Source organism: Caretta caretta, chromosome 5, assembly GCF_965140235.1.
Source record: "Caretta caretta isolate rCarCar2 chromosome 5, rCarCar1.hap1, whole genome shotgun sequence".
NCBI classification, from domain to species: Eukaryota; Metazoa; Chordata; order Testudines; family Cheloniidae; genus Caretta; species Caretta caretta.
Window position 1 is genome coordinate 96,495,724 of NC_134210.1, and position 19,962 is coordinate 96,515,685.

General features: G+C 38.6%; 1 protein-coding gene across 7 annotated transcripts in view; it reads right to left on the reverse strand.

Moving 5' to 3' along the window:
• Positions 1–19,962, reverse strand: part of VPS13A (vacuolar protein sorting 13 homolog A) — a 315,178-nt gene that overhangs the window by 257,304 nt on the left and 37,912 nt on the right. For all 7 annotated transcript variants that reach the window (XM_075128708.1, XM_075128710.1, XM_075128707.1 and 4 more), the window contains exons 8-14: positions 15,134–15,193; positions 14,797–14,877; positions 14,237–14,294; positions 7,534–7,661; positions 7,151–7,257; positions 5,701–5,872; positions 2,414–2,476 (exon numbers count right to left, since the gene is read on the reverse strand). In XM_075128708.1, coding sequence (XP_074984809.1) covers positions 2,414–2,476; positions 5,701–5,872; positions 7,151–7,257; positions 7,534–7,661; positions 14,237–14,294; positions 14,797–14,877; positions 15,134–15,193 — 669 coding nt within the window. The remainder of the gene's footprint in view (positions 1–2,413; positions 2,477–5,700; positions 5,873–7,150; positions 7,258–7,533; positions 7,662–14,236; positions 14,295–14,796; positions 14,878–15,133; positions 15,194–19,962) is intronic.

Sequence of the window (19,962 nt, forward strand, 5' to 3'; positions counted from 1 at the left end):
ACTGTCAAAATCTGCCTCAGCAATGCAAGCAACAGAAGAGAAAAGGAGATATTTAACAATTTACAAGGCAGCCAAATATGCATGGAATCTCATGGGTCAAAAGAGAAATCCACTTTTCTAGCCCAAAGGCTTTCTCCCTGCCAAATTTCAAAGACGTATTGCAAACAATTGAGGCACTAGAGAACCTCTAAAAAGGATGCAATAATCTCTTATAATGGAAAGTGTTAGGCAACCTAAACTTAAGGGTTGCTACCAGCTTCTCCCATACTACTACTTTAAGTCCTGAACATTACTGAAGCTACAAGATACGTAAGGAGGTGTGTTACAACAGGCTAAGCTGAAACAGATTTTTCAAGGGAGGTTGAGGGATAGTTTTCCTCACTGCCTCCATAAAACCAGTGAAGTGGGACGCACACACAGACTGAGCTTTTCTGACACGTTTGGCTTTCTTCTGCTGCTGCAGACCTTTTTTCCCCCAATGTGATCCTCATGTTGAAATGAAGGAGCTCAGAACAATAGCATTGGCTCTGATATGGAATCTTTTGTCCTATTTTATTTTTTTATCCAAGGTTTGACAATCTTAGAAACTGTTCCTGCCTGTTTTTTTAATTTACCAAATGGAATGCTACCACAAAAATCTGTCCTTAAGCAGGTTACAATATAAATTCTTTACCTGTATAGTGGGCATACAAATGCTCTCTTATGCTATAGTACAGAGTCAAAAAGATTAACTAAAGCAAAAATACCTACAAATTGGGCTGAAAAGCTGTTTGAATTCATAGGGTCTATTCATAGTTCACATTTATGAATGTCTACTGATAAAAAAAAGCTAGTTTTAGACGTAACATCAGAAGCATAAGCATCCCTGTAGCATAAGGCTCATGAGGTCTATCTAACAACTCACTATGAGGTAGTTTTTGCCACCTTACTCACTGAGTTGTGTTTTAAGGGAGAAAAGCCTAGACTCCATGAAGTCCACTAGACACTATTCTATTTCCAATCTATTTTCTATGAAAGATGCTCAGGTACTATGTTAAGAATGAACAGTACAAAACCCTAGGAAAGATAAATCTAATAAAAGTTTACTCCTAACCAAGTAAAGATGGCAGAATCTGACCTTATGTGATTACAAATGTGTAGTTATTTTGTGCTACTTGTATTTGGGACAACATCTACCAACATTAATCAAGAATTTCAGGAACTTTGTACTGTACATGTGTCATAACCATAAGGGTAGCCTAAAATTCCTCCTTACCTGTAAAGGGTTAAGAAGCTCAAATAACCTGGTTGGCACCTGACCAAAGGAACCAATGGGGACAAAAGGTATTTTCAAATCTGGGCAGGGGAAAGAGAGGGTTTGTTTTGGGTTCTTTGTTTCTGTGATTGTTCTCTCTTGGGACTGAGAGAGGCCAGACAGAAATCCATCTTCTCCAACCCATCCTAATCCAAGTCTCCAATATTGCAACCAGTATAGGTAAGACAGACAAGGCAGATTAGGTTATCTTTTGTTTTATGTGAATTTTCCCTGTGTTAAGAGGGAAGTTTATTCCTGTTTTCTGTAACTTTAACGCTTTCCCCAGAGGGGGATCCTCTGTGTTTTGAATCTGAATACCCTGTAAAGTATTTTCCATCCTGATTTTAAAGAGATGATTTTTACCCTTTTTTTTTTAAATAAAATCCTTCTTTTAAGAACCTGACTCATTTTTCCATTGTTCCAAGATCCAGGGGTTTAGGTCTTTGATCATTTTGTAACCAATTGGTTAGGATATTATTCTCAAGCCTCCCCAGGAAAGGGGGTGTGTAAGGCTTGGAGGGATATTTTGGGGAAGACGTCTCTTCCCGTCTCTTTGTCAAGTGGTCTCTTCCCGATTCTTTGTTAAATTGCTGGGTGGTGGCAGCGTACCAGGTTTTAACCTAAGCTGGTAGAAATAAGCTTAGGGGGCTTTCATGCGGGTCCCCACATCTGTACCCTAGAGTTCAGAGTGGGGAAGGAACCTTGACAACATGAAATAGTGGTTTCAGTTCCAGTCATTTGTCTGGAAGGAAAAGAAAGAATAAAATAATGAAGTGTGTACTGCAGCTGAGAAAAAGGTAAGTTATGCAGTTCTTTACCCATTACATATTCAGAGCAAGCCGTATGGGCTAAAAATGGAAAGAAATTTGCTGCTGCTGATTTAAAGAAGATTATGGGGCCACCAAGTTCTTGTCCACTCAGGATGCTGCTTGCTGACAGACTCAGCCCAATCACGCCCATGGAACTATCAATCAAAGGCAAGAAGACAATGAGCAACTCGGCAAACTTTACAATTAAAAGGCAGGAGTCCAAGAATTTATCTGCTTAAGAACTCCTCAATCCAAAATCCCATTTTATATATTGCTTTATTTTCACTGAGCTTAATGATAGCAATTTTACCTCAACTTCTGCCTGTTGTCTTGCTAGAGTGATGTTAAATATATCCAGGGACTTTTCAAATTCCTAGAAAGTAAGAGAAAAAAATACAATATTAACTGCTCAGGTAATAAAAATGATACATGATTCAAATATTTAACAAAGTCTGTTATTGTTTTATTCAGTGACTGTATGCTCCAACTTTCTGTACTGTTTGCCCCAAACCATCTGTAGTGCAAAGTAGCATATTCTCAATTAATGAGCAATTGAAGCATTTTTCCTTATTTACAATATATTTATTTCACGAACATAGCATTTTTAGTAAGATCTATCTGCATAATTTTATCTTTACTGTTTTTAATTTACTTACCAGCACTGTCATTTGAAGATAGCATCCTATCTAGATTCCTATTCCAGGGCACAAGACATAGTAGTCCAACATACTGGTTATTTCTGCATGCCTTACATATTACCCTCTGAAGACATGATTAGTACAAATACTTCACTGTCATCTCCAACTGTTAGTTCCATTCCACCTTACCTTTAAATGGTCTAGACTTTTAATAACTTATATAACCTAATAAATAGTAATACCAGGGTAATCAATTATTTTTGTCAAGGTCCAAATTTCTTGGTCAAGGTAAGTCAAGAATCCAGAGAAAATAATAAAAAAATAATAAGTAAATAAAGAGATTTTGGAGTCCATTCGAAAGCATCTGGCAGTCCAGATTTGACCCAGGGTCTACCTATTGACTACCCCTACTAATACTTGAGATGATCCCTACACAAAAAATTCATCTATTAATGATGCTACCTTCTGAAAACAATCACAGTGAACATTTTTATAGTGTCTTTCAGCCAAAAGTATTACAAAACGACAAAAATGGATGTAGAGAGCTCTCAACTGGCGATTGCAGCCAAATGGTATGGACTACCATGAGCCATGAAGAAAGGTTAAAAAAACAAAACTGGAAAATCCCCATTCAAAAGGACTATGTGATTTACAGGGTTTGTAGCTCAACTGAGCTCAAGAGATATTTAAATCTGTGTGAATTTTGAAACTGGTTCGTGCAAAAATTGTATTTTGGAATGAAACCATTTGACAAGTAGAGAACTCCTAGGTTGGAGAGTAGTGAAGGAGAAAAAGATGAATATAACTGTCAGGAAAAATAAGATTATTTTAAGGGGAACATGGCCTCCAACTGGTTTCTACTCTTGACACACCCTTACAGAATTAACATTACAATGCAATTGTCATTTAAAGGATATATTTTACTAACAAGAAATGCAATAAAAGAACCATTTTTATATGGGTTTTTTTAGATGAAAGCTAACCTAACACTCAAATTAAAAGCTGGATACACTTTGTAATGGACTCTGTTAAAAATTAACACACAAGTGACCTAATAAATCTAGTTATTTTAAGTAGATCTTTTTTACACTTGACATCAGGTGAGGAAAATATTGGCTGGAAGAAAGACAGCTCACGGCACTATTTCAACATCATCTTCAAAACAAGTTTCATAGTACACTCTTTCTAAAATAGAAGATAAATTTTTATCTAAGTCAATTATCTTTTTAAAACTAACAGAGTAACTAAATCACTCGTCTTTGTGCCTCAATTGTATCAGCTCATGTTCTCTCACCTCTCATTCCAAGAAGTTAACAGAATATGACTTATGGTTGCATAATGATCCATTCAGCTTCAAGGGACATAGCAACAGCACAGTTGCCTGATGTTGATCTTTACTATGCTTATGTTTGTGCATGTACTTCATGAGATAGTTACTGCACTGAGCTCAAATTAAGCTCTATGGCAACATCACAACAGAAGGCAGAACATCACTGTGGGTAAAGGAGTAGAGTACGTACAGGTAGGTGACTTAACTTTTCATTTGTTTAATTGTGTGGGTTTGTGTCAGGTATGTCATAAGTATACAGTAACTTTAACTGCTTCCAAACTAAATTATTTATTAATTTCTGATATATTTTTCTAAAAGCTTATGAAGGGACAGGAGGACTATGCAAGCTAGAGATGGCAGTGCTGCTTACATAATATTGTATCACATCAATAGTTGCATATGCACCATTATGCATCTTCTCCTCTGTAAAGTAACATGACAGAAAAAAGTAGCTTCTGATAAAGGCTGTGCGCACATCCAGCCCCAATCAGACATTTAAATGCACGGTTGTAAATTTTCAATTACAATGTGAATCAGCAGCTAAATATGACTAACTCCAGTTTTTGTTTTTTAAGACTACCCATTACAACAGACCTATTCACGACCCAGCTCCTCTACTAATTTTATGTAAAGACATTTAAAAAAAAAAAAAACAAAACTGTCAACAATGAAAAGTGGCACTGCTATGGCCTAATTTCAGCCTAATTTCAAAAATATAAGAGAAACCAGACAACACTACACAGAAAATTGAAAGGACAAAGATATTGACTGGATTTCCCTACTAATTGGTCTAGCCACCACCCCTCAAAACCTAGGAATCACCAAGCATCTCCATAATTTATACTGCACCATAGGCACGAATAGTGCTTTACAGATACAGAAGATGGCAAATTCTCTAAATTACCATCTAAATTACACAAATAAAACACACAGAGGCAACACACTGTTAGCAGGAGTGGCAGAGAAGAGGTAAGATATATTACTTAATTTTATTTATATATAAATATATATAGTGCAACGGGTTAAAAAAAAGAAAAAAGATCAGTTCATGGAAAACAGGTGCATCAATGGCTACTAAGCTAATGTGGTCAGGGATGCAACCCCATGCTTGAGATGACTCTAAACTTCTGAATGCCAGAAGACAGAGGTGGATCTTCCCAAAATTGTTCTGTTCTCTACACTTCCCCTGAGCTCTGTTATCGACTACTTCTGGCGACAGGATACTGGGCTAACTGGACTACTGCTCTGACCCAGTATGGCAGTTCTTACATAAAATGCTAATAACTATACTCTTATACTTTGTTATATAGTGCATAGGTCTTTCAACACAATCCAAGCATTTCATTTTTGAAGGCAAGAACCAGAGGAAAACACCACTAATTTTCTTCACTCTGTTCATTAATTTAAGGACTCAGTCTATAACCCTTACTCAATGTAATTAGTACCACTGTACTACTTACAAGGCATATTACTACTCAATTTGAATAAGGTTGCAATATCAGGCCTTTAGTAAGTTTTACTGAATTTTACTACTGAATTTCTGACTATCTGTGTCTGACCATTTATATCTAAGAAATTAGCAAGATATTTCTAAGTTTTGGTGCTCAATATCAAATGGAAAATGCTAACCTCTAACAATTTTACGATCTCTTCACTAGGGTTCTTTGATGTTATCTTCATTTTATACATCTCTTTATAGTTCTTCACTTGTTTTCTATGGTGTCGAATGTGTTCCCATGACCACATATTAAGCTTGGGTTGAACATTTACTTCCAGAATACCATTAATAATGTATTTCCACCTAATGCAAAAACAAATTAAAGTGTTTGTTATATACCAGTAAAAGTTAAAAGCACTTCTTTCCACATTCCACACTGACCCATCTCCAAATAGAACCAAGTTGCTCAAGGGTGTAACACCTTGTCAAATACCAATACTCTGGTCCACCAGAAGGGTATCACTTAAAGGTTACAGTTTTTTTCTCAGAGGTTAATAGGTTGCTTTGTCCTAATCCTTTGAAGTACAAGTGTTTTCTGCAAACCTGTGGGGAGCTTTTGAAAAAAGTGCATGCTACTTTATCTTCACCACCACGCAAAAGATCTAAGTATTTATAGCTAACGGTAGTATTCTTCAACTAATGACCTCCAAAGCCACACTGGAGTTTCATCCACAATCAGAGTGTAGATACCAGAATGCTATCAAATTCAGAAGTTTCTAGAAATGTGCTGCTCAAGACAACAATTGCAAGCTTTGAGTAAGTATGCTGTATTTACTGTATCCTAGTCTCGCAACAATTCACTTTTTTTTTAAAAACTATAAAGTACTAAAAACCAGAGCACAGTTGCACAAACCCTTAAACTCATAGGCAGAAGAGAGTGAGTGTGGATCTACACAGGATAGTATACTCAGAATGACAGCTGCAGTACTGTAAATCCTCTTTAACCATATCCTAGCTACCTAAAAGTGAGTTCTGTCTCCTGGGGTTTACAGTTGGCCTTGACATATAGCAAGGAAAGCAGTTTGCATGAATTCATTTTGGTTTGTGGATGTGTACATGTCCATTATAACATCAGGTATCCATTCAGATCAGTTCCTCCCTTGTAAGCTAAAAATATATTGAAATGGACAAGAATCAGTGTATTGTCAGGTTTCAGAGTAGCAGCCGTGTTAGTCTGTATCCCCAAAAAGAGAAGTAGTACTTGTGGCACCTTAGAAACTAACAAATTTATTTGAGCATAAGCTTTCGTGAGCTACAGCTCACTTCATCCGATGAAGTATTGTCAGCATTGTTAGTTTCATGGAAACTGCAATGGTAACAGATAAAAACTTGTAGTGTGATGCACTGTTAAAATCACGATACACTCCAAGATGCCACAAGCTAACTTGGTGGGGGAAAGGATAGAGGGAGTGTAGGGGGAGAAGTAGATCTACAAAATGTATAAAGTAAAACTCAGATAAGCAAAAATTTCTGTGGGGAATTTATGCAACACACTCATTTAAAGAGGAAAACTATCATCAGAAAATTATTTCAAGTAAACAATTTATAAAAATTTATTTAAAAGCTTTTAAGAGATTTTACCACTTCTTGGCATTGTTGTGCAAAGGAACATCGGGTCTGTACTTCCGGTATGGCAGATTCCGGGTCATCATATCAATAGACTCAAGGAGCTCCATAACACTGAAGTACTATGCAAAATATACCAAGTCAAAATGTTATAATTTGCAAAAAGACAGAAACACAATATAAACCAAAATGTCTCCAAAGCAGAATTGTTTAAGGTCAAGTACACTACAGGGTTCAAAGAGGTCTAATTTGGTAGGTTCCTTTTAATAGAACATTTCCTTTCAGTAACTTTTTATGCTATTTATTATTTCTGAAAAACTCAGAAGAAGTTCCAGACTAATAAATCCACTGATATTTTTACTGAATCAAACAACTGAATCTCACAAAAGAAATGTTACCTGTGGTTTATTGAACTCAATGGCTATATCCTGTAAATTTACATCTAAGTTCATTTTTGGTGAAGAAAAGTCAAAATCAGATCGAGGATTCATACGGAGCTTGGCTTTAGCGGAAATTGGACGGAATACTAGAAAATAAAATTTTAGAAAAAAATGTGAATTAAAAGAAACTGAAATGTGAAAACAAGTAAGTTATTTAATACAGTCTAATATTCACGCAGGATAGACTCCACTGAAAGTTACATCATGCCACTCACTTGAAACACCACATTTCAGAACATAAGGATTGTATTACGGCAACTTAAATATATTGTACTCAATTTGAACTGAGCCAAACCCCAAACCAGTGGACATTTGAAAGGGAATTTATTTACAAAATTCTCCTCAACAGAATCACAAGTCAGGAATTTCAAGAAGTAATCTCAATTTGCAGGAAAACTTAAATTTTATTTGCCTCTTATGATGCCGAGGTCTCTATTGCATTAGGAAAATCATTCAACCATAATATTTATTTCACTACACCAATTATTACCATATGACAAGTACTATTCTCTCGAATTTTACTCGTGATCTCAATTTGCACCAATATATTATAGACACAAAGCTATTCATTGCTTTGAGTATGGTGTATCTGCACGGACATTAATTTCACTAAATCTTCAGTTCAGCAAATTGAAAGTGTCAGCAAATTATGAAGAAAATGAAATACTGACAACTGATGAAAATAAACTTTGGTAAACTCTTTCATATTCTGTCAGCTGTACTTAAAGGGATGAACACACATGATAGACTTAGATTTGAAGCTTAAGGTGTGAGTACAAGTAAACATCTACATCATATTGACACAGGATCCAGGGAAGTACTAAGGAGGAGCAGTAGAAAACTAATAGCTGTCTAAATATTCAGGGCAGGTTTCTATTCATTACGTGGCTCCCGATTCTGCAAGCTGCATCTGCATAGGTAGAATGAGGCACCTTTGTGGATACAATTGCATACTTGGGACCTTAATGAAGGTTCCAGGATAACAGCATTAAAAATGTGAATGCCAACATCCAACTATTGTACACAGAATCCAATTAATTTATTAATCTTGTCATTTGACAGTGACCTGCAAATCTCTTCACAAAATTCCTTAATAACATGTTGCCTACTCCTCATTTAAATTGGCAGTTGGGGGCATCCAAACACATTTTACAGTAAGATTTGTAGATTACTTTTTAAAAGCCATGTTTGGGGTAAGACTTTTTATCCATTCCTGTATGTAGTCTTAGATGTTGATTACTTGCAGCTAAAACTGAGATATAATACATACCTGTATGTATACTAAAGATAATTTCCTCCCCTTCAATGGAATTTTTCTAAGACTGCTTATATTACACAGAGTCCAAAGCCAAAAAAGCTATCATGTACAGCCATTTCTGCTACATTTGATTCTGGAGAAGATGTCTTCTGTACATCTTCACTCTCTAGATCTAATCAAGGAAGAGGCATCTGAGCAATGGATTTGCCCTAGTCCCATTATAGGAGGTGGGGTAAAAGGATCAGAACTGATACACAGATCCAATATCACCCTTTGCTGCTTCTCTGTGTCTTGACAACTGAGCCCTTAGACGGTATCAAGTATCAGGGGGTAGCCTTGTTTTTGTGGATACAGACTAACACGAAGTCCGGTGGCACCTTAAAGACTAACCATGGTTTCTATACAAGATCCAGGTCTCTGGGAACTGGTGTTACAGCTGGATCCGTCGTCACAACCAGGTGCTTCTTAGCTCTACTGCCAGGTAATGATCCTCTACTTTGTTCTGATGCAACAGGAGCCAAGGAAGTTCTTGTTTGTGGAATGGCTCAGATGTCTGATCCATAAGTTTTGGGTCTTTTCCAATAAACTTACGACATTTAGTCTTGTCCACAAATTCATTTGTCACCAAAGCTGGTCTATGCCCTTTCTCATAGCCAACCATACTGTCCAATTGCAAGGTTAAGCTGCAAGTGCCTCCCAAAGGAGTAAGGCTTGTAACCTTTTCTGTTTCTCCATTTGTACTCTCAGGATAAAAGTGCTACAGATGAAACAGCTGGAGGGTGAATGTCCTTCTCTGAGGGAGGTAAGAGAGCATGTTTGTGCATCCAACACTGGAAAAAGCAAAGAGCAAAAGGCGCAGCATTTGAAGCCTAGTTATCTGATCTTCAGATCCACCATGAGATCTTAGTCCAGAGCCGAAGCTTATCAATGCTACACAATTTATAATAAAAACTAATTTACTAAGCTATTAAAACCCTATACTAAGTAACTGCATAACAGTAACTATTTAAAAAACAATAAGAAGTTATCTAAAAAACAGAATTTTGAAACTAGCTTGGCACTATCTAAAAGGCACTATCTGGACCCAAGTCCAGAGTGATGCCTAATCCATCACAGTTGGCAAGTGGAAGGAACTGAGATGGCTGGAGAGCCTGCCCTCCCTTTTACAGCCAACAGGAAGGGGCACGTGTGCATTCCAACAGGCACCGCTAGTCAGGTTCCAACATCTGAGTTGCACACAGCTGGTGCAGCTCATGAGTGGGAATATGCAGAAGCCACTCAAAAAAGAGAATTTAGAGTATTCAGAGAAACAACCATCTCCTTTGTTATTCTAAATGCCTACAGTAAGCAGAGATTGTATACATCAGACAGTTTCAAGCAGTTTTCTGAGGATATCTATGACATAAGCATAAGGCACCAGGACTCAACACAAGTAACTTTGATTGATAAATAACAACAGAAAATTATTCCATTTTTGTACAGTGTATTATTTTCTTTTGGAAGGTAGTTATACATTCAAAATGATATACTTTCATGGCAGTATCAAATAATCTATAACAACATATGCTAAACATCCCTGTACAGTTAAAATATAGTTGTTACGGTCATGCCGTTGTGATTGCCAAGAAGCACCAAAAAAATTTAAACCATAGCAAAATGTTAAATGAATGGAGTATAAGTTTCAAAACCCCGTGAGAACACTTTCAAGAAAGAAACCTAAGCAGAAAGCTGAAAGATTTGCCATTCTTTAAGACAGACTGCATGGCTGCTCTGGAATATCTACAACCACAACAAGAAGTAAACTTGTATTTTCGAAGGATTATTGCCATGACAGACCATAACAGCACTAAATGCTTCGCAATGTAGCATTTACAGTCAGGGCTAGCTTTAAGATTTTGGAGAAGTCAAGCAAGATGATTATTAGGATTACTTTCAACACCAATACCAGCCTCATCTGCTGTAGAATTGCTGCCCACCTGTTTGAGTAGTTTTCAACATCTGAAGATTTTTTAAAATGATAATTCTTCAAAAGCATCTGTTGGAGGGTTGTATATGCACATACTGGTGAATTTTAGGTTATTTTCTTTACCTTCTCTCCAAGTCTACAGAATCCAGAGTGAAGAATGATATTAACACTCAAAATGGCCACCCCCATACCCTCATAGACTTCAAGGTCAGAAGGGACCATCATGATCATCTAGTCTGACCTCCTGCATATTGCAGGCCACAGAACCTCACCCTCCCACTCCTATAATAGACCCCTAACCTCTGGCAGAGTTACTGAAGTCCTCAAATCCTGGTTTAAAGACTTCAAGTTACAGAGAATTCATCATTTACACTAGTTTAAACCTGCAAGTGACCCACGCCCCAGGCTGCAGGAGGAGGTGAAAAACGCCCATGGTCTCTGCCAAACTGACCCGAGGGGAAATTCCTTCCTGACCCCAAATGTGATGATCAGTTAGATTCTGAGCATGTGGGCAAGACCCACCAGGCAGAAACCTGGAAAAGAATTCTCTGTCTTACTCAGAGCCCTCCCCATCTAGTGTCCTGTCTCCAGCCATTGGGGATTTTTGCTACAGACAGTTTTGTCATCCCATCCCCTCCGTAAACTTATCAAGCTCAGTCTTGAAGCCAGTTAAGCTTTTGCCCCCGCTGCTCCCCTTGGGAGGCTGCTCCAGAACTTCACTCCTCTGACGGTTAGAAACCTTCACCTAATTTCAAACCTAAAGTTGTTGTTGTCTCTCTCCCTGGTATTTATTCCTTTATACAGAGTATAATTTATCATTTATACAGAGTAATCATATCTCCCCTCAGCCTTCTATTGGTTAGGCTAAACTCTTTGAGTCTCTCATAAGATAGGTTTTCCATTCCTTAGATCATTCTAGTAGCCTCTCTCTGCACCTGTTCCAGTTTGAATTAATCCTTCTTAAACATGGGAAACCAGCATTGCACACAGTATTCCAGATGTCTCACCAGTGCCTTGTATAATGGTACTAACACTTCACTGTCTCTACTGGAAATACCTCACTCGATGTATCCTAGGACTGTATTAGCTTTTTGCACAGGCTCATAGTCATGCTGTGATCAACCTATATACCCAGGTATCTCTCTTTCTCTGTCACTTCCAACTGGTGAGTCCCCAGCTTATAGCAAAAATTCTTGTTGTTAGTCCCTAAATGCATGACATTGCATTTTGCACTATTAATTTTCATCCCTTTTCTATTACTCCAGTTTACAACGTCATCCAGATTCTTGTCTGTTATTCCAGTCCTCCTCTGTATTGGCAATACCTCCCAACTTTGTGTCACCCACAAATTTTATTAGCGCACACCGACTTTTTGTGCCAAGATCAACAATAAAAATGTTAAATAAAATCAGCCCCAATACCAATCCGAGGAACTCCACTAGTAACCTCCCACCAGCTTGACCTTTCACCTTTCAGTATGACCCATTGTAGTCTCCCCTTTAACCAGTTCCTTATCCACCTTTTACTTCTCATATTAATCCTCATTTCCAATTTAACTAATAATTTCCCATGTGGAACTGTACCAAATGCCTTACTGAACTCACCTGACATTTCTTTCAAACTTAAAAATATACAGGACATCAGCCATGGAAATACAATAAGATAAAGGAAAATATGTAACATTAACTAACCTAAAAGTTTATGAATATCTGTCTCCTCTTGTTCCCTCATTTTCTCTACCTTGTTTTCCAACTCTATCATTTTCTTCCTCCTCCCTTCCATCTGACCATTTTCCTTATTCTTCTTTCCCTTTTAGCTCATCAATCTTCTCTCCTCTTCCTTTTTGAAATCCTTCCATTTCTCTCCTCTAACTAAATTATTTTTGACTCACCTCTGTTGTTCTCTTCCACATACTGTATTGTTCCTTTTCTATTTGCTCCTCTTTACACTTGATTTCTGCCCTCTTTGATCCTTCTATATTTCACAACTTCTTCTCCTTCCCCTATCCACATTGTCAAGGTCTCTCATGATGCCTCCTTTCTACTCTTACATGGGTTCATCCTTCCTCTCTCTCATAGGGTCTTTCCTGTCTTCCTCCATTTGTGAGGGGTTATTGTAAAGTATCCCAGTTATTTGCTATCTGCTAGGGATACATCCAGAAGCCCAGTGTCCAGTACTGCGGTACTTCTAAGTTCCACAAAGAAAGACATGGAACTTGGCTGTAGTAGTCCCCACAACATCATGACCGTCCATCCCTACCTGGCTTTACTACTTCTGAAGGTGTGGGGGATTAAGGGGGTCAGGTTCCTTGATCCTTTGGCTTCTCTGATGTGCCAGCAAGGGAGCTCAGAGCTCCACCACTACTGCTAGGGATTGCCCTGATAATTCCACAGAGAGGCGAACAGTCTGAAAAAAGTTCACAACAGGCCTTAAAGCTGTTGGAAACTACCTGAGTAGTACCTCTTCCAGCCTCAGAACCCAGGGGAACCCATAGTTGCAGGCCTCACAGACCAGTCCTGGGTGACTGTAAAAGAACAAGGTGTAGGAACAACTGAATAAGCTACAAACTGGTACTTTTGTGGAGAGTGGGGGAGACACAATGAAGCTTTTCACTTTGATGACCCTGTAACCAGTTAACATTATAACTGCAATTGTTTTGAATACTAAAAATAGCCAAAAGTATTGTTGACATTTAGAAGTTACAAAAATTGACAATTCACATTTGCAGGCTCCAAAGGCAGATCTTGCCTTTGGTTGTATTCTTCCTTCCGCAAATTTACCATGAGCATACCTCTCAGTAAGACAATGTACGAAAAAGCAAATTTTGTGCAACAGACTAACTGTGGGATTCACTCCTTTACAATTAGTGATGCTCCTCAAAATGAAGTACAAAAGAAAAATATGAACATGAGATCACAGTACAACTAATAGAACAATGCATTTTACTGACTGACACTTATGGGTGGCTGCTTCTGTACCTTTTTTCAAAAATAATAAAACACCCTCAATACAATTTAGTTAACACTAAAACTATTGGTCCAGCATCATACAGAGCTGTATTTTCTTCATTTAAGTGTTTATTATTACTGTTAAAGCTTTTGTTATTTTAAAATTCAGTTCATCTGTTATATGAACAACAAGGAATGGTAACATTAAATGTATGGTTTATAACTGCTATCTATTTTAGTTCTTAAGCAAAAACATTTCTATAGAATAAATTTACATGCTGTAATGCCTATGGCAAATGTAAAGACACAAATATAACATAGTCCTCTATTGCAGAAAGAAATTAATCAGTGTTTTGGAAGAGAGGTGTGATATGTTCTTTAAGTTCTTAAATAAAAGTAAAACTTTCATTTAAAAATAAAGTACTTTTAAAATAAAAGTGAAATAGTCTGTTAAGTATTGAAAGTACAGAAAGTGAAAGAAACACTTACCAAAATCATAACCTTCTGGAATCATGTTGTGGCAGGCAACTCCATGCTTTAAATTATTCTATTTTAAAAAAAAATAAAGTTTGAGAGCTTCATTTTCACGTCATGACAAACACTTTTATATAACAAAGGATAAAATATTTTTTTAAATGTGTTAAGAAGAAATAGTATCTCTGAAACCAGAATATATTTTAAAACAAGTCTGTCTGCCCTCAATTTAAATCTATAAAACCCTTCCATTAAGGACATAAGATTTTAACAACCATGTAATGAGTGAACAACCATCACCACTCCATCATACAGAATGCACTGGTAATTTTAAGTGACTTGGGATAGACTGAGAAGAATAAGTTATACCACAACGTATTTGTGGTATGCTAATCTAACATTCAGTATTCTTCCAATAGAATAGTTACTAACATACAACCCAACCCTGCAAATAGCAAAACTGCCTGTGATTTTAATCGGAGCAGAACTGGATCTCTAATGAATAGGAACTATATTGAACATTTCACATCATGAAACATGGAAGTACAGGATACACTATGTCACCTTTGACTTACCAAAGATTCATTGTAACCTCCATGGTAGAACATCACTGACTTCACATTCCAGTAAGCAAAAAAGTTATCGAGACGTACAAGCTGAAAATAAAACCGAATGCTTATGAAGTCAAATACACTGTGATCTCTTTCAGTACTTTCCATTATTTTTAGTTTTTTCATGGATATTAAAATGGCCAAATGCTCCACAAACAGACATACACACTCTCTCTCTCCAGTTTTGATTACACAGAAATAGATGATCTCTTTTACCTAGCAAAAACATAAACCCACAGGAGCTGGCTCCTACTCCAGTAATGTTTTGTTATAATGATAGCATTCACTGCCTATATTTTACCTTATAGAACAACTTGGAAGCTTCATCATGTAAACATGGATTCCAATTTTGATCTGAGGTCTGAAAAGGAAAAAAGGTCTAGACTTAGTACAATCAAATCACAGAGTCAAACAGACCACACAACAAAAGAAAACACACTATGGGCCTAACTCAACATCCACTGAAGTTAATGGGCATGGGCAGTCTTTCTGATCTGTTTGTACACCACCGAGTATTATGGGACACCTGCCTATCACTGGGATTCTTCAGTACTACGAAAGCTACTACTACAACTACTACAGGAGTCTTTCCAGTGATTTAAGTAGACCAAGCTTTCAATTTCTTAACTGAAACTATCAGACTACATCTTCTGTAGGTCTATACACCTGCAATGACTGTCAAGCTCCACTCATGAACCAGAAATTAGCAAGGTGAAGTTTTCTGCAGGGTGACCTCAATTTTTTTTCCTGATATTCTTTAGGCAGCTTCTGTGGAAAAAGTACTCAAGGGCTCCTGTTTGTGGTTTTAGTGGTAGTTGCATGCAGTAGCTTGAACCAGTAAAAAGTTCATAGTTTGTTGATAATTCCCCATTTTTATATACAATATGATGCTAGCTCCAGGAGAGGAGTGCTGTGGGGAACAGCTTTTACTCAGTACACAAATACCATTTTTGTCAGCAGATAAAGTGCAATTTTCAAAAGTTTTTCTACCAAGTATCCTTAAAAAGTATGTATCTAGAAACAAAAGACGTATGTTAGCATACTGATTTCACTAAGCATTGCCCTGCATGAAATTAAATTCTATTTACATAGAAACTTCACATTTATGATCTACAGAAGCTGCTTTATCAGAACAGCTCTACAGACAGCCTACCATCCCTATTAAGTAGCCTCCCAGAACAAAGACAGCACCTGCCATGAGAGAAGCAACAATACCTTCTCTCCACCCCACTGGAGTGTGTTGGTTTCTTAAGTACTTAAAGTTCATATCCTATTTCAGTATTTGTTATAGTCCTGTTTCAACACTAAGTAGATAAAAGCACACAAAGGAACTATTAGTACATGTCAACAGGGTCCATCCACGTGCACAGTTAGTGCACAGCAGACTAACGTGGGGTAGATTTACACCGCACCTTGATGAGAACTAAATGTTCATGTAGACAAGCCCCAAGTGTAATTGCAGCCTCAACTGTCTGTCCCTCCTCATTTGAAGAGTGAAGTTGCAGCAGCAAGTCATGCACTGGGCTATGATGTGAGTCTTTCCCAGGCACATCAGGAACCTATCATGGGCATCTGTCTTGGGAAATACAACTGAACAAGACGTGCATCTTTTGAACCTTCTGTGCAGTTCAGGTACAATGTAGCTCCAGGAGGAAACCCAACACAGATAACTCTAAACTATGTAACTAACTATAACAAGAAACTGGATGAAAATATGCAATAACTAATTTGCAGACACACTAGGTACTTCCTTTACCTCTCTGCGGTGGCAAAAAAACTGAGGCGATCAAGAGACATGCTCTCTTACAAAGACAGAGCCAAATGATGTCATCTTAAGTGTGATGGCAATCCTGCATTCCCCAACACACACATCTTTTCTATGCAGGTTCATAGCTTAATACCAGAGATGCCAAATACCATAAGTGGGAAATCAAAGAGGCACTCAAAAGAGAGGTTATTTCCTTTATAGTAACTGGAGTTCTTTGAGATGCTTTTGCCCACCCAGATCCCAGGTAAGTGTGCATCCCATGTGCACAAGCTCACAATCTTTGAGCCAGCAATATCTGTTGGGGCTGTGCACATGTCCTATATGCCTTCAGGCCCCTGAACAGGTAGATCAGCCACAATTACTGCTCAGTTCCTTCACCAATACAGAACATCCAGGTAAAGGACTCTTTATCAGTGGGGAAGGACGACGGGTCCTGGGATACCTGTGAAGAAAAGACCCTACAAGAATTCCAGTTACTGTAAGGTAATTAAACTCTCTTCCTCAAGCATTTGTCCTTAGAGATCCCATGACAGGTGCTTAGCTAGCACTTACCTCTTAAGGAGGTGTGTGTGTGTGACAGTCCTACCTAAATAATGACCTGCTGAAATGAACACCTGGATTTGGAAGCGGTCACAATGGAGTAGCAACGGGTAAATTTAGGAACAGAACTTCAAGTAGCTACCCTACACAATCTCAGAAATAGGGGCTCCACTACAACAAGCTGCCAATGTCACCTGAGCCCTAGTAGAATGTGCCCTAACTCCTGAAGAGTAGTTTATTCAATGCATAGGATATCTAAATGCACTCTGAAACCCACTTCAAGGGCCTCCAAGAGGCAGCAGCCCGATCCTTAAATTTGCCACCTACAGCCACAAAAAGCCTGACTGATCCAGGAAATTGCTTCATTCTAGAGCAGAGGTGGGCAAACTACGGCCCAAGGGTAACATCCGGCCCACGGGACCGTCCTGCCCGGCCCCTGAGCTCCCGGCCAGGGAGGCTAGCCAGCCCCTGGCCTTTCCCCCACTGTCTCCCCTCCTCAGCAGCCACACCGCCGTGCAGGCAGAGCTCTGGCCTGCCGCTCCTGTCGGGCAGCGCAGCAGTGTGGCTTGCTCCAGCATGGTTAGAGGGCAGGGGGTTGGATAAGGGGCAAGGGGTTCTGAGGGGCAGTCAGGGGACCGGGTGCGGTTGGATGGGGCAGAGGTTCTGGGGGGTGGGGTAGGCAGTCAGGGAACAGGGGGAGTTGGATAGGGGGTGGGGTCCCAGGGGGGCGGTTGGGGGAGGGGGGTTGGATGGGTCAGGGGTTCTAGGGGGGCAGGAAGTGTTAGGATAGGGGGCAGGGGGCCAGGCTGTTTGGGGAGGCACAGGATTCCCTACCCGGCCCTCCATACAATTGTGCAACCTTGATGTGGCCCTTGGGCCAAAAAGTTTGCCCACCCCTGTTCTAGAGAGAGAAAAGGATATAGTCCTGCTTAAATAGAGAGTGTATGAAGTTTGGTCTCCCCAGAGAGAAACGATGCTAAGGGAAAGATACCAGCAAATGAATACATTGATTTATATGAAAAACAAACATTCTGGGTAAAAATTTTGGGTGTGATTTGAGAGTAACCCCATCTTTACTATGTAAGGAAGACCCATTATCAAAGCCTGTATTTCATTCACAAAATTACAGCTATTAAAAAGGCATTTACATGGGAAAATGGAATAATGGACACAGTAACATACGACTCAAAGGGAGGATCCAATAATAATAATAGAAGTGGCACATTCAAATCCCATGTAGGAAAAGGATCCTTAATTGAACGAAATATGACTTAGTCCTTTTAGCAATCTTGATACAGAAACACAGGGGGAGCAAATAACCCCCAGATGAAAGATGAAACAGAGATTGTGGTCAAATGCAATCTAATAGCAATAAAGTCCAGACTGTTTCAGGGAAACAAGTAATCCAAAATAAAATAAACAGTTGACTAAGTGTTGAATATGCCTCTGAATAGCCCACAACAAAAAACATTTTTTTTTTTTTTACTGAGCTTCATATGTTAACCTTGTTAGAGGACTTTCTGCTCTGAATCCAAAAACCCAACAGCTTTTATCAATGGAATTTAACCAGCTAGTCTCCATGTGTTAGATGTACACATAGAGTACCAGAGTATAGTTCTGCAAAATTTATGTCCAGAACATTTGGAAGTGGAAGAGGTGGATGGACTGATAGGTGCATCAGGTCAGAAAACCAAAAGTCATGAACTGGAGACTGGAGTTATCAATATTATCTGGGCCTTGTCTTGTATTTTCTTGAGGATTCCAGGGTTTAACAGAATGGGGAACAAGAGTACAGTAGAACTTTTCCCTATCAAATAAGAAAAGCAGCTGCTAATGAGCCTGGACTCAGTCCCCCTTGGGAGCTAAACAAGGGGCAACTCTTATTTGCATCAGTAGCAAAGATGACAATTACTTATCCCCTGTTTCAGGTATGCCTGATTCAGAATTTAGTATTTAAAGTCTCACTCACAAGTTACTGAGCAATTCCTACTGAGATGATCTGCCAAATTGTTCTCAGCCCCTGGCATAAAAAGCCTATTAGGCTGACTCGAAAAATGCACCATTCTCCAGACAGAGAAAGATTTTTGCCCCCGCTTGTCTGTTTATATAGTGTAGCACCCTCAGACTGTTTGTTAGAATCTGGACAGTGATGCCTCAATGAAGGCGTAGGACAGTCCTGAAGGCTAAACAAATAGCTCGGAGTTTAATACATTTATGAGCAATCATGATTCCGTCCAAGACCACAAGCCCTTTATCTGGAGTATGTCTAAATGAGCTTCCAGTCCTGCTTGAATGTGTCCATCACAAGAGTCTGAGGCTGGAGATGAAATAACACACCCTGACAGGCTGAAGAGGGGATCTATCCACAAATATAGAGAGGCCACTGGCAATAAGATTTACAAAATCATGGATAACAGAAGTCATGGGATAAGAGGGAAGGTTATCTCGTGGATTAGTAACTGGTTAAAAGATAGGAATCAAAGGGTAGGAATAAATGGTCAGTTTGCAGAATGGAGAGAGGTAAATAGTGGTGTCCCCCAGACATCTCTACTGGGACCACTCCGATTCAACATATTCATAAATGATCAGGAAAAAGGGGTAAAAGTGAGGTGGCAAAATTTGTAGATGATACAAAACTACTGAAGATAGTTAAGTCCCAGACAGACTGCGAAGAGCTACAAAAGGATTTCTCAAAACTGGGCAACAAAATGGCAAATGAAATTCAATGTTAACATATGCAAAGTAATGCACATTGGAAAACATAATCCCAATTATACATATAAAATGATGGGGTCTAAATTAGCTTTTACCACTCAAGAAAG